Raw genomic sequence first — 15455 nt, 5'->3', positions numbered from 1 at the left:
TGGGTCACAAGTAACCACTATCCCTTATGTACTTTTTAAGCAGTATTGGACTGATGCTGATATCACACGGTATCCAGACAGTAACTTGAGCATCATCGCCAGTAATGGCTTACCCGTGCCGCAGATGGGGTTCAAGGAGATGACCATTAAAATTGGTAAAGTTGAACTGCCGGCACAGGGAGTGATTATTGTGGACATTGACCGTCGTGAAAGTCACCCTAAAATAACTGTGGGTACTAACGTAATTGAAAATTGTCTTTCAGAGGTAATTGTAATTCTACAACAGGTGGCGGTGAATGCTAGTTCCAGCCAACAGAGAGTCCTCAACAAGGAGATAAAAGCCCTGATGAGACGGCAGCAGGTAGAACTGTCTGGTGGTGAGATCGGTAGCGTAAGACTGAGTGACCCATTCCCCATTTCCATGCCTCCCAAAACTGAAATGATGATCTGGTGTCGGACTGCAATCGGGTTGAGAGGTAGAGACTACCAAGCCATGGTAGAACCTGTGTACTCAGACAGCAGGCCCACCATTTTGACAGCCCGGGGGGTGGTTGATGTCCGTCATGGGAGGGTGCCCGTCCGCATCCTCAACATTGGGGAGAGGGAAGTACACTTACCCAGGTACGCTACACTCACCAAACTGTTTGTTGTCGAACACAAAGCTATCAGGGCCGTGGAACCCTTGCCTCCATCTCCTCAGGTGGAGGGTAATGGCTCCCAGAAACAAAAGGAGGACTGGTGCCAGAAACTCCATGTGGGTGCTGACTCCACTCCCCTGCACCAAAAACAAGGAGTTTACCGGGTGGTACAGGAGTACGAGAGAGTCTTTAGTAAGCACCCGCTAGACTTCAGCAGAGTAAAAGGGATAGAACACCACATCCCCACAGGGAACCACCCACCAATAAAAGAGAGGCACAGACCTGTACCCCCTGCACATTATCAGAACGCAAAGGGCATGCTAAGAGAGATGAAAGAAGCTGGGGTCATTAGAGACAGCTGTAGCCCCTGGTCAGCCCCCTTGGTTCTGGTCAAAAAGAAAGACGGCACCATGAGAATGTGCGTGGACTATAGACAAATCAACTGTATCACCCACAAAGACGCATATCCACTGCCTAGAATAGAGGAGTCTTTAGCCGCACTAAAATCAGCTAACTCCTTTTCTACTTTGGACCTTACTAGCGGGTACTGGCAGGTTCCTGTGGCAGAGGCTGACAAGGAGAAGACCGCCTTCACCACCCCGATGGGACTGAGTGAGTTCAACTGTATGCCCTTCGGGATCTGCAACGCACCAGGGACCTTCCAGCGGCTGATGGAATGCTGTCTAGGGCACCGAAACTTCGAGACGGTCCTCCTTTACCTGGACGACGTGATCGTCTATTCGAAGACCTACGAGGACCATCTAAAGCACCTGGCCGAGGTGTTCGAAGCCCTGGCAGGCTACGGCCTGAAGGTGAAACCATCGAAGTTTCACCTGCTGAAACCAAAGGTCCAGTACCTAGGGCACGTGGTAAGCGCGGAAGGAGTGGCCCCCGACCCTGACAAGGTCACGGCAATCAAGAGCTGGCAAAGCCCCTCGAACATCAAAGAGGTGAGACAGTTTCTCGGGTTGGTAGGCTACTACCGAAGGTTCATCCCCGGGTTCACTAAGATGGCAGCTCCTATGCAGGACCTCCTGATCGGACAGTCTAAGTCCAGAAGTCAAAAGCCACCCTTCAAGTGGGATAAACCGGAAGAGGAGTCCTTCCGCCAGTTGAAGATGGCCCTCACGGGGGATGAGATTCTGGCCTACCCTGACTATGGCCAGCCTTTTATTCTCCACACAGACGCCAGTAAGGTGGGACTGGGAGCCGTATTGTCCCAAAACCAACAGGGCAGAGAAAGGGTGATCGCATACGCCAGCCGGAAGCTGAGGCCCACCGAGAGAAACCCGGAGAATTACAGCTCCTTCAAGCTAGAATTCATGGCGGTGGTGTGGGCCGTGACGGAACGCTTCAAGCATTACCTGGCCTCCACAAAGTTCACCGTGTACACGGCAACAACCCGTTGACACACCTGGACAATGCAAGACTGGGTGCCCTAGAACAGCGGTGGATGGCCCGTCTCTCCAACTATGACTTCGTGATCAAGTACCGGGCCGGCAAAACCAATGCCAACACTGACGCCCTATCGAGGATGCCTCACTTACCTGAAGGTGACGAAGACCCAGAAGAGCTGGAAGAGGTAGAGCTCCCTGCTTTTCACCGGTATGGAGCCGCCCAATACTCCCACCGCGTGAAGGAGGAGGATCTAACAACCGTGATGATCAATCCCCTACCTCACCACAGCTGGGCCGAGACCCAAAATAGTGACCCTGCCATCCACCTGGTGAAAGATCTGCTGGCCCAGGAAGACGCCCGCATGGATCCGGATGCTCCAGAGGAAGCCAAGCAGCTGTGGAAGGAGAAGAGCAAGCTGTTCCTCTACGAAGGCAAGCTGTGCAGAAGGATTGTCAACCACCGGACGCACGAGCTGACCTGGCAAGTCGTGGTCCCAAGGCGGGATGCAGCTATGGTCCTGGGGGCTTACCATGACAGAGCGGGACACTTCGGTTGGAAGAAACTGGAGTTCCTACTAAGAGGAAGGTTCTTTTGGGTCGGCATGAGAGGACCTGTAGAAAAGTGGTGCAGAGACTGTGGCCCTTGTCACCTGAGGAGGAAGGACCGCACCAGCCAGAAGACACCCTTGAGGCCCATCGTCACCACGCAGCCTCTTGAGCTGGTAGCTCTGGACCACGTCAAATTGGCTCCAAGCCGGTCTGGATACATCTATGCCCTGACAATCGTGGACCACTATTCCCGTTTTCTAGTGGTGGTCCCGGTAAATGACTTGACAGCCCAAACAGCGGCCAGAGCCTTCCAGCAATATTTCTGCCATCCACAGGGGTATCCAGAACAGGTCCTGACAGACCAGGGTCCAGCGTTCGAGGCTGAAATCTTCCAGGAGTTCTGCAACCTCTATGGCTGTAAGAAGATTCGTACAACGCCTTACCAGCCACAAACCAACGGGATGTGTGAGAAGATGAACAATATAGTCATTGATCAGCTGAAGACGTTGCCCCTGGAGGAACGCAGCCTGTGGCCAGAAAAACTGCCGGACCTGATAGATCTATACAACAATATCCCGGTGCATGCTACAAACTGCACCCCGGCTTACCTGATGCGAGCCAGACCAGGTAAGCTGCCCGTAGACCTGGAGATGGGAGTCCTAATACCTGAGGACACCTCCCCGGATGCGGACTGGGATACAAAAAGGCAACTGCAGTACAAGAAGGTACAGGAGAGTGTGGAGAAGAGCCTGGCCCAGGTGAGAGAGAGGCAAGAAAAACTCTTCAATCAACACGCCCCTGCTGGTCCCCTAGAACCTGGTGAGCAAGTCCTAAAGCGAAAAAGAAAGCTACATAAGTTGGACGACCAGTGGGAAAGGGAACCCTACACCGTACTGCAGTCTGACCACGACAACCCAAAGGTGTGCGTAATCACCAAGGACGGAGGAGAAACCACTAATGTCGTCTCCAGGGACCACCTCAAAAGATGCCCCGAGCAACTCCGTAGTGCAGAAGAGGATCAGAGTGACCTTGAACCCGCAGAGGACAAGGAAGAAATGATCAGCACCGTTCTCGGAGAGTTCCCTCAGTCCTGGACTCGCATAAATAATGCCATAGTGGTACCCGTCCTGCATTTCCTGCAACCGGCACAGCAACAACCAACACCAGAGCCGGAAGGTGAAGAGGAGCAAGCGGTTCCAGAGGCAGAAGCGCCTGTACCAACAGCCCAGGAGAGTCAACCCTCTGCTGACAGTGAGCCTGCCATGCCTGCGGTAAGCCAAAGGACCCGCAGACAGCTGCCTGCCCTACCTGTACACCCAGCTGGTAGCTGTACCCCTAACGCTAGTGGGGAAAGCCAGGTTGGTCCACCACCAGACAGTGGGCTACGTAGGTCAACCAGGAGCACAAAGGGGCAGATACCCGCTCGCTGGAAAATATAGAGCGCGCTAGGATTGTAAATAACCCTGTTGCCAAATGTTGAAATGTTTGCCAAGTTACCTGCATGATTATTAATAGCGTGTTTCAGTTTCTTGCAGTTACCTTAAGGACTCAAATGTTATGGACTTTTTATAACCGGGACCTTGTATGGACTGCGTTCGGAGCCTAACCAAGGAATGAACTAAGACTGTAAAGGACTTGGGGTAGGACAGACCCCCACCTGGTTAAGGCTCCCCGTTGTATTGGCGATATGTACACCCGGTCACAGACCACACTGTGACCTTAAGAACTCAATTTGTGCGTCACTTTCATGATAATGTTTTATGGTTATGCATGTTATTCTTTATTTACTGTTTAGTCCCGGAGTACTAAATTTTACTATGGGGGAATGTGACACCCTGGCCTGGATGCCACAAAATGTAATAAAGTTGTGTCTGAGAGCAAGGGGGAGGTTCTCTGGTCAGCGGAACATTAGCATGCAATGCCTCCTGTCTCAGGCCAGTAGGGGGAGCAGGCTGCCCCTATAAAAGCTGGTGCTGGGGGCAGGGTTAGAGAGAACTTGAAGGCCTGTCTCAGGACTGAGACTTGTCCCAGAGCAGAGCAGGGACAGACAGTTGTATTGCACCTAAGAGGAAGTGTGGCAGGAGGAGAGCCACAAGCCAGAGACAAGAGGCGAAGAGAGCCTGTCTTGGCAGATAACGGACTTAATCTACCAGACTTTGGTGTCTGAGGCTGGGAGGATTCCACATCCCCCAGCAGATAACCAGTTCGCAGGGGACTGTATATTCCTTGGCCTAAGAAGCCTGGAGGCTCTGCCACAACAGAAGGGACCAGCAGAGCCGTACAAGGCTGGGAGCAGAAAGGAACCCACGTCGCAGGCCATACAGGCGAGAACACACGGAAAGCTCGGAAACGTGGGCTGTTACCCTATAATGAGGAGATAGGCAGAAGGAGCGCAGAAAGCACGGTAGGCCTACACCCTCACCCTGACCAGGGCCAATTTCCCCGTTGCTCTCAGACATCCAGGTCCCCTCCTAGCTGGGACTGTTTATGGGTCAGTTTACCTGTTTCAGTAAAGACCCTGGACTGCAACCTAATGTCTGTGTGCTCCTTCGCGCCTCCAGCACTACCGGTACTGGGACTCTCACCACCATCACTCCCACCATCCACTACACTGCCCTGGGGCCGCACTCTTCCCGTTGGGAGTCACACCATCCCAGCTGCACACCTCATCAGCCCCAGCGGTCTGCCTTGCAGCGGCGGTACCTAATGACCGCAAATCCACGGGTGGCGTAGTCGGACATAATCAATAGCACATAATGGACTACCACTGGCCTGACCACCCTGAGCCATGGAACCGGGTTGCCACTACTACTCCCACCGTTTCCCTACTGCCCGGATCCGAGTGCCCCACGGCCCAGGGGGCGAGTCAGCTTCCTCTCTCTCTCTTCTGTAGAGTGTAAGCTCTTATGGTCTGTGGGGTACTCTCTCTCTCTTCTGTAGAGTGTAAGCTCTTATGGTCAGTGGGGTACTCTCTCTCTCTTCTGTAGAGTGAAGGCACTCATATTAAGTGGGTTCCTCTCTCTCTTCTGTAGAGTGTAAGCTCTTATGGTCAGTGGGGTCCTCTCTCTCTGTCATATAAAGTATAAGCTCTTATGGTCATCAGGGTCTTCTCCCTTTACTGTAGAGTGTGACCACTCATGGTCAGTGGGTTCCTCTCTCTCTACTGCAGAGTGTAAGGTCTTATGGTCAGTGGGGTCCTCTCTCTCTTCTGTAGAGTGTAAGCTCTTATGGTCAGTGGAGTCCTCTCTCTCTTCTGTAGAGTGTAAGCTATTATGGTAAGTGGAGTCCTCGCTCTCTTTCATGTAGAGTATAAGCTCTTATGGTCATCAGGGTCCTCTCTCTCCTGTAGAGTGAAAGCTCTCATAGTCAATTGGTTCCTCTCTCTCTTCTGTAGAGTGTAAGCTATTATTGTAAGTGGAGTCCTCGCTCTCTTTCATGTAAAGTATAAGCTCTTATAGTCATCAGGGTCCTCTCTCTTTACTGTAGAGTGTAACCTCTCTTAGTCAGTGGCTTCCTCTCTCTCTTCTGTAGAGTGTAAACTCTTATGGTCAGTGTCATCCTCTCTCTCTTCTGTAGAGTGTAAGCTCTTATGGTCAGCATGGTCCTCTCTCTCATGTAGAGTGTAAGCTTTTATGGTCAGTGGGGTCCTCGCTCTCTCTCATGAAGAGTATAAGCTCTTATGGTCAGCAGGGTCCTCTTGTGTAAGGTCTTATGGTCAGTGGGGTCCTCTCTCTCTCTCGTAGATTGTAACCTCTCATGGTCAGTAGGGTCCTTTCTCTTCTGTAAAGTGTAAGCTCTTATGATCAGTGGGGCCCTCTCTCTCTGTCATGTAAAATTTATGCTCTTACAGTCATCATGGTCCTCTCTCTTTACAGTAGAGTGTAAGCTCTCATGGTCAGTGGCTTCCTCTCTCTCTTCTGTAGAGTATAAGCTGTTATGGTCAGTGGGGTACTCTCTCTCTCTTCTGTAGAGTGTAAGCTCTTATGGTCAGTGGGTTCCTCTCCCTCTCTTCTGTAGAGTGTAAGCTATTATGGTCAGTGGAGTCCTTGCTCTCTCATGTAGAGTATAAGCTCTTATGGTCATCAGGGTCCTCTCTCTCCTGTAGAGTGAAAGCACTCATAGTCAATGGGTTCCTCTCTCTCTCATGTAGAGTGTAAGCTTTTATGGTCAGTGGGGTCCTCGCTCTCTCTCATGAAGAGTATAAGCTCTTATGGTCAGCAGGGTCCTCTTGTGTAAGGTCTTATGGTCAGTGGGGTCCTCTCTCTCTCTCGTAGATTGCAACCTCTCATGGTCAGTAGGGTCCTTTCTCTTCTGTAAAATGTAAGCTCTTATGATCAGTGGGGCCCTCTCTCTCTGTCATGTAAAATTTATGCTCTTACAGTCATCATGGGCCTCTCTCTTTACAGTAGAGTGTAAGCTCTCATGGTCAGTGGCTTCCTCTCTCTCTTCTGTAGAGTGTAAGCTGTTATGGTCAGTGGGGTACTCTCTCTCTCTTCTGTAGAGTGTAAGCTCTTATGGTCAGTGGGTTCCTCTCCCTCTCTTCTGTAGAGTGTAAGCTATTATGGTCAGTGGAGTCCTCGCTCTCTCATGTAGAGTATAAGCTCTTATGGTCATCAGGGTCCTCTCTCTCCTGTAGAGTGAAAGCACTCATAGTCAATGGGTTCCTCTCTCTCTTCTGTAGAGTATAAGCTCTTATGCTCAGTGGGGTCCTCTCTCTCTGTCATGTAAAGTATAAGCTCTTAAAGTCTTCAGGGTTCTCTCTCTTTACTGTAGAGTGTAACCTCTCATAGTCAGTGGCTTCCTCTCTCTCTTCTGTAAAGTGTAAGCTCTTATGGTCAGTGGGGTCCTCACTCTCTCCTGTAGAGTGTAAGCTAATATGGTCAGTGGAATCCGATCCCTGTCTTTCTCCCATGTGTAATTTCCAAGCTTTCTAATATTGAGATTCATATGATTTTAGGCATGGCAAATACAATTTTGGTGGAAAAGTGGGCAAATTAGAATTTCAAAAGATTCGCTCATCTTTAATAATGAATGCTTGATCTTACAGTGTCATATAAAAGTTTTGGCACTCCTGGTCAAAATTACTGTTATTGTGAACAGTTAAGCAAGTTAAAAATGAAATGATCTCTAAAAGGGCTAAAGTTAAAGAGGACACCTTTTCTTTGTATTTTAGGCAAGAAAATAAAAAAATATTGTCATTTTTTACATTTTAAATATTACAGAAAGGAAAATGGTCTGATGGAAAACTTTGGGCACCCTGCATGGTTAGAACCTAGTAGAACATCTTCCAGCTGATGCATTCACTCTCTAAACATTTTGTGAAAGAATGGATACACTATGCACAGTGTTACAGCTCTGGTCATGCAGAACTGAGATTTCAAATCTCTGATAATAAATGATTTTTTCTCCTCAATATTCGCATTGGTTATGTGCACATGTACAGATGCAAACCCTGGATACAGACTCATGTGCAGATGAATATTTCAGTGCAGCAGAAATCAAGCAGAAGAGTTCAATCACAGTAGTTATGCACAAAATATGGAGCCACAAGTAATAACATTGTAAAAGTTAACTAGTGAAAAAAAAAATGAAAAAGGATTTACTTATTGGACCCTACTATGTAATTGACCAAGCAGATATTAATGTCACATATATGACCCTGTGATAGGGAGCTACAAACTTACAGGGGTTATTATTTTGTGTAGGTTAGTTATCAGCTATCCAAACATAGATGATAATAACTTATAGATCAGCGGAAGTCTGACCAATGGGAAGAGACAATTTTATCCCCATTGACCCTATTGTGCAGATCCGGCCACCGCTCCATTCATTAACTTTGGAGCTACTGGAAAAATCCCATGAAGAATGAATAGTGGGGCCATGGGGCATCCCCATTCTAAATGGGAATAAAAGTCCACCATTCTGCCAGTAAGTACTAGTGCTGGAACTCCACCAATCTATAAGTTATCATCTAACCTGTGAATAGATACGTTTTGTTCACTGGACAACCTCTTTATGTATATTTTTAGAGTATGCTTTTTCGTAACATATACCTTTTCTTTCCTATATGGCCAAAGAAGAAAATCAATACAACCAGATTTGTCCCACGAAAGCAAAAAAAAAATGGAATTCAAAATGCCCCATAAAAATATTAAAACATGTTACTATTATACCAATTATTCATTGAGAGCTGGTTGCGAAATATTAAATTCAACGAGCAATGCATCCTGTAAATTGCATTTATCATACTACAGAAAAATACAAGAAAGTGAGACAACTGGGATTAGATCTTGTCTCACAGTGGGATAGATTTAACCAAATCTGCTCCATTATCTCTGGAAGAACCATTTCCTCCAGCCACGAGGCAGCAGCAGCGGCTTTTGATGCATTTATAGGTGTTGTGCCTGCACACCACACCTTTAGGTGAGTGCTACCATTGATTATACCTACCCCTTGCCAGACGGTATTGCCCTATTTTGTGTGCGCTTTTGTCCCTCTCCAGAGCTTCTTGATATCTCAGGTGGGACACATATCAGTTTTGTAGATGACTATTGGCAGAAAACTTTAAGGATAGTAACACAGGTAGTTGACTGAAAGTAAGTGCAGGCCAACATAGAGTCTCCACATTTCCAAAAATTATTGCCACACACCACTAAAGCGGCATCAATTTCACCAGAGTAGAAATAGTATAATGGGCCTCTGACACCCCTTCCACTATAGGCAACCCACCAGAAGCTAAATCTAAGATAAGCATCTATCAGAAGTAAAAATGCAGTACTTCATTTCAGTAAATATATAAAAATGGGCATACTTACCAAATAAATTCAAGGAGAGCAGAGAAAAATTTGTCAACAGCTCACGGGCAACAACTGCAATTTGACCTTCACATTCGCACAAAGCCTAGACCTCTTAGCATCCACCAATTTAAGCTACATTTGTATACCCTAAAGGACTGACAAGTCCCAATACAAGGAATCTTTGGTGGGTTCTCTTGATAATTTGTATACTTGTTCTAAAATTAACACAATCTTTACTGAGAAGGCTGAGCATGTCGATGACTTTAACATGGATTGTAAGTAAGTGGCTTAGAGGAAAGTGATATAAAAAACAATAACAACGGCTTACTCATTCTACTAGTCAATAATCTCCACTAGAGTTGTTGTGAATTAATTCGCAGTACTTGGTCCATTGGCCAATTCATGAAGTTGTGGCTTCTGGACTGCAGCCCTTAGAATCTCCTCTCACCTGCCATCATCTGCTGCTCTTCTTTTGATTAGCCAGCATGGCATAAAATCATTGTAGTGACATTAAGCACATTGCTCCAGGCTGGCTAATCAAAATAAGAGCCACGGATGTGGTCAGATATGAAGCAGATCTCAGGCTACAGTACACATGATGTGGATGATTAACCGGGTCCTTCAAATAGAATTGAACTAACTCTCGTCTTCACCCATTATGAACGTACCTGTCCCCATTCATGCTTTTGTCACAATTCACCACTTTAATTCTGTGGACGGAGTTGACACTGAGGGAGCCAGTATTGATACCGGCATATTCGGTCATTGTGTCCTCCCCTCATACTATGCATATTGAATTTGTGGTTACTTTATAAAGGTCCCACTGACAGGCCAATGTCTACAACTAGTATAACCAATTGCAGGGTGGGCTTGTAGGCCAACAGGGGTGCACTGTGTACTGTTCAAATCCATCTGTGTTGCCTCTTTTCAGTTATTGCATTGTATGCTATAATATTTCCTGTTTGCTTATAACTGGATTAATAAGTCCAAGCTCTAGTACTTTGAATACTCTGCTGATTAACCTCTTAGATGCTTTTCTCTATTTCTTCTTGAATGGTTTGATTTTTCTACTTTCTCAAGGCTCTGCTTTACCTATGGATTTATCTCAGTGATTACTGTGACATAAGTACTTGATTCAGTTATTGTTGCTGATTTTTTGGGTTCTGACCCAGCTAGTTGACAACTATTTCTACAACTTCTGACACAGGCCAGTAGCTACTCTTTGATTTCTACCTGGGTGCCTCTGCAGGAAAATCCAGATCCTTCTGAATTTAAGAATGTCCTTGAGACCTGCTAAATGTATTCACTGGCCACAGTTCTTTTATGGGGAAACCAACACATAATATCTGGTCTCAAAATTATGAATTGCACCAATCGATGTAAGACCTTAGTTACACAGGTCCAATTTCCTGCGACAGAACATTCTGTTACCCTGGAACCTATAGTAAATCCTCTGGGCAAGATTTCGGTGATCCATAAAGACATAGTTTTTAGAGATTAGAAAATAGTTTAAGATCAATTGAAATTGCTTCAGATATCAGAATTTTTCTAGATCCGGAGCATAATAAAAATGACAAAATTAATACTCAACTCGCACTCACCTGCCCCACGATCACAAACACCCATCCAATTCTCTGAACAGCTTTGTCTGGCCATTTTTTTACTCCTTCATGCCACTCAATGTCCTCTTCATCCACCTTTTCTGCACCTTGGCATCTGGTACAAAGGAGGCTTCTAATGTTGTGAGGTTTATCACCCTAGGTATAGTCAGTAGAGATGAGCGAACCTTTCAAGGTTCTGTTTGGTTCTGATCGTCGAACTTCCCAATGTCCACCAAACAGTTCGCAGAACACTTAGTCATGCATATCCAAACCCCACTGAATTCAATGGTAGGCAAAACCAAATACATAGACAACATCTTCAAGGGGGGCCTAAAAATTGCCAAAACAGCTCAAATTAGGGGCAGAGACCAGAAAAAGTGGCATCAATTGACCCATAGTCGAAATTTTATAATGGCATAGCATCAGTCAGCCAGGGGCCATGAAGGAGTCTGGGCCCGCATTTACAGCTTTGAATTTTGGCTCAAATTAAGACAAGGTGGGTGAAGGACTGCTGTATGTCTGCTGTGCTCTGAGCCTTGATATCTCAGGTAAAAATTGGAAGCTGGCACGTTTAGGCGGGCTGCGCTGCAGGAATGAAGAGGCTTGGGATTCCAAGACGGTTTTTATTAATACCAACGCGTTTCTGCGCTGGACCGGCACCTTTCTCAAGGTATAAAAACCAAATGAGCAGGACATAACAACTGAGGGCTTTAAGTAGGAGAAAATGGCTCCAAAAAGCATAAGGAACGCCCCTAAAATGGGAGGGGGAGGAAGCGAGGAGAAATAAAAAGAAAAAAAAAGGGAAAAAAAGTATGTTCACACAAGGCACAAGGAAGGTAAAGTGGTTAATAAGGTAGAGAAGAAATAAAATAGAGAAGGGGTGCAGGGAACAAAGTTAAACCTTGATCGAGCAGATTGATATGTAAAATAAAATAAAGCAAAAAAAATAAAATAAGGGTGATAAAAAGATATGAATTGTGAGGGAAGATAAACATAAAGAGTAAAAAATACAAGAAAGTGAGACAACCGAGATTAGATCTTGTCTCACAGTGGGATAGATTTAACCAAATCTGCTCCATTATCTCTGGAAGAACCATTTCCTCCAGCCACGAGGCAGCAGCAGCGGCTTTTGATGCATTTATAGTTGTTGTGCCTGCACACCACACCTTTAGGTGAGTGCTACCATTGATTATACCTACCCCTTGCCAGACGGTATTGCCCTATTTTGTGTGCGCTTTTGTCCCTCTCCAGAGCTTCTTGATATCTCAGGTGGCACACATATCAGTTTTGTAGATAACTATTGGCAGAAAACTTTAAGGATAGTAACACAGGTAGTTGACTGAAAGTAAGTGCAGGCCAACATGGAGTCTCCACATTTCCAAAAATTATTGCCACACACCACTAAAGCGGCATCAATTTCACCAGAGTAGAAATAGTATAATGGGCCTCTGACACCCCTTCCACTATAGGCAACCCACCAGATGGAGACCCAACTTGCAGTCTCCACATTTTGAAAATTATTGCCACACATCACTAAAGTAGAATCAATTTCACAAGAGTAGAAATAGTATATGGGGCACTGACACCCTTTCCACTACAGGCAACCCACCAGATGGAGACCCAACCAGGAGTCTCCACACTAAAAAAAAATATTGATTACATCAGCAGCAGTAGCAACAGCAGGGACATAAACCACGACAAAGATGTCACAGGCTGCATTAATGCAAGATCAATGCAGCACTCTAAAAAGTACACAATTTTCTAGTCTGCACAGTCTGTGATTGGGATGCAAAAGTCCTTGGACAGCCATGACTTGTTCATCTTGATGAAAGTTAGGTGGTCCATACTTTCAAGGGACAGTCAGAGGTGCTTAACCATCAGGACACCACCAGTAGCACTGAAAATATGTTCTGAGAGAACGCTGCCTGCTGGGCATGACAAAACCTCCAAGGCATGACAGGAAAGCTCAAGTCACTCTTCCATTTTTGAAGACCAAAATGCAAAAGGGTCCAAACCTTTCCTGATGGCATTGATATTGAGTTAGAGATACTCCTGCACCATCCTCTCCAGTCGTTCACCACTTGTGAGACCTGCACTCTATTGTGCTGGTGCACGAGCTGGTCTAAAAAATGTGTGAAACGACTCACAGAAATTGCTTTTGCCACTTATACTGTTGCTGCTGCTAATGTTTTTGCAATCACGACTATACGTTCCCGAGGTTTGTAGTCTACAACTGTGATGCACACTGTGAGGCTCACTGCTGTCTTGGGGAAAACCATCCTTAAGATTGTCTACAAGCGTGTTTCAATACTACAGCATGCACGAGTCCCTTTCCAGGGCAGGAAGCATCTGGCAAACTTTACTCTTGTACCGTGAATCTAACAGAGTGACAACCCAGTAGTAAGCACTATTTCTAATTCTAACAATATGAGCATCATGTTGCAGCAAGAAGGTGCTCATGTGTCGGGCTCTTCCATGAGGGCCAAGTCCATGGTGTGTTGGTGGCAGGGTAACACTGAAGCTTGCTTCCTCCATCCCCTCCAGCCAGCCATGGACAACAGAGAGAGGATCATTATTCTCTTCATCTCCTGATTGGTGATCGCCCATCACTTCTTCCTCCTTGTCCTCCTCCATTTGTTCCTTGGCTCCTGCACCTTCACTAACAATTTGTCTGGTACCATGAACCCCCCTCAATCACTGTAATCCATCCTCCCTTGGCACCCGCCTGTGCGATGACAGTCTGGAACTTAGAGATATTGGTGTCCGTTCCGCATCCTCCTCTGCATCTTCCTCTTCTTCTGGGACCACCTCCTCCCACAGACTATTCAAAGTGTTCTCCAGCATGTAGATGACTGGAATAGTGATGCTGATGATGACATCATCAGCGATAACCATCTTAGTAGCAATTTCAAAACAATGCAGAAGGGTGCAGAGTTCCTTCATCTGTGTTCACTCTGCAAACATAATTTGCACCACATCTGACTGCATTGGCCCAGGCTATGCAAAATGAGATACTGCGGTAGGTCTCATCGCTGCTGCCACTGTCGCTGCAACATGTGCTGGGTGGAATTCCACTGTGTTGACACACCTCCCCGGGGGTTAACATCTGTTGACGAGGGTCAGAATTCTGCTCGTACCCAACTTTGTCCAGCCCCGGATCCAGCTGAAAAAAAATATGGCTATCGGTGCAGATGCTTTCCACCTCTTGAGTCTCTGAATCTTTGGAGCAGACCTGTGATGCCCATGGAATAGAATGTGTGAACAGCTCTGCAGTCTGACCCATATGTGGTTGCCCACAGTCAGTTGGGAGGTTGTAGGGTTGTGACATGGGGGGAAACAAGGGTAATTGGTGTGCCACCTCTGAAGACTATACTGTGTGTGATGTTAAGGTGTAGGAAGAGGAGGAGAGGCCACTTGATGCAGCGCTTGCCATTCTCTGGGGCACATGCTCTTTCTGGATCTCAGAAATGTAGACTACTGGCTGAAGCAAAATTAGTAGCAAAAAAAAAAAAAATTTGGAGAAATATGGTCTGCTTTCTGTAGCACGCCATTAGAACAAATAATTTAAATTCAGGAATGTGGACTCCTGGCTGAAGCAAAACTAGAAGCACAAAATATTTATAAACTGAAATGTGACCTACTTTCTGTAGCATGCTATTAGCACAAAGAATTTAGATTCAGAAATATGGACTCCTGGCTGAAGCAAAACTAGTAGCACCAGACACAAAATATGTACAGTACAGACCAAAAGTTTGGACACACCTTCTCATTTAAAGATTTTTCTGTATTTTCATGACTATGAAAATTGTACATTCACACTGAAGGCATCAAAACTATGAATTAACACATGTGGAATTATATACTTAGCAAAAAAAGTGTGAAACAACTGAAAATATGTCTTATATTCTAGGTTCTTCAAAGTAGCCACCTATTGCTTTGATGACTGCTTTGCACACTCTTGGCATTCTCTTGATGAGCTTCAAGAGGTAGTCACCGGAAATGGTCTTCCAACAATCTTGAAGGAGTTCCCAGAGATGCTTAGCACTTGTTGGCCCTTTTGCCTTCACTCTGCGGTCCAGCTCACCCCAAACCATCTCGATTGGGTTCAGGTCTGGTGACTGTGGAGGCCAGGTCATCTGGCGTAGCACCCCATCACTCTCCTTCTTGGTCAAATAGCCCTTACACAGCCTGGAGGTGTGTTTGGGGTCATTGTCCTGTTGAAAAATAAATGATGGTCCAACTAAACGCAAACCGGATGGAATAGCATGCCGCTGCAAGATGCTGTGGTAGCCATGCTGGTTCAGTATGCCTTCAATTTTGAATAAATCCCCAACAGTGTCACCAGCAAAGCACCCCCACACCATCACACCTCCTCCTCCATGCTTCACGGTGGGAACCAGGCATGTAGAGTCCATCCGTTCACCTTTTCTGCGTCGCACAAAGACACGGTGGTTGGAACCAAAGATCTCAAAT

The 15455-nt window shown here is 46.3% G+C and overlaps 1 protein-coding gene across 1 annotated transcript in view; it reads left to right on the top strand.

Annotated features, from left to right (window-relative positions):
* Positions 1 to 10678, top strand: part of LOC141155439 (uncharacterized) — an 82718-nt gene extending 72040 nt beyond the window's left edge. The window contains exon 8 of the mRNA XM_073642304.1: positions 10589 to 10678. Coding sequence (XP_073498405.1) covers positions 10589 to 10678 — 90 coding nt within the window. The remainder of the gene's footprint in view (positions 1 to 10588) is intronic.
* Positions 10679 to 15455: the final 4777 nt, after the last annotated feature.

Source organism: Phyllobates terribilis, unplaced genomic scaffold (genome assembly GCF_046119375.1).
Source record: "Phyllobates terribilis strain yellow unplaced genomic scaffold, ASM4611937v1 Scaffold_7__3_contigs__length_470593459, whole genome shotgun sequence".
In the NCBI taxonomy this organism is placed as follows: domain Eukaryota; kingdom Metazoa; phylum Chordata; class Amphibia; order Anura; family Dendrobatidae; genus Phyllobates; species Phyllobates terribilis.
Note: the sequence above shows the minus strand (reverse complement) of the source record. Positions and strands in the feature narration are given on the sequence as shown.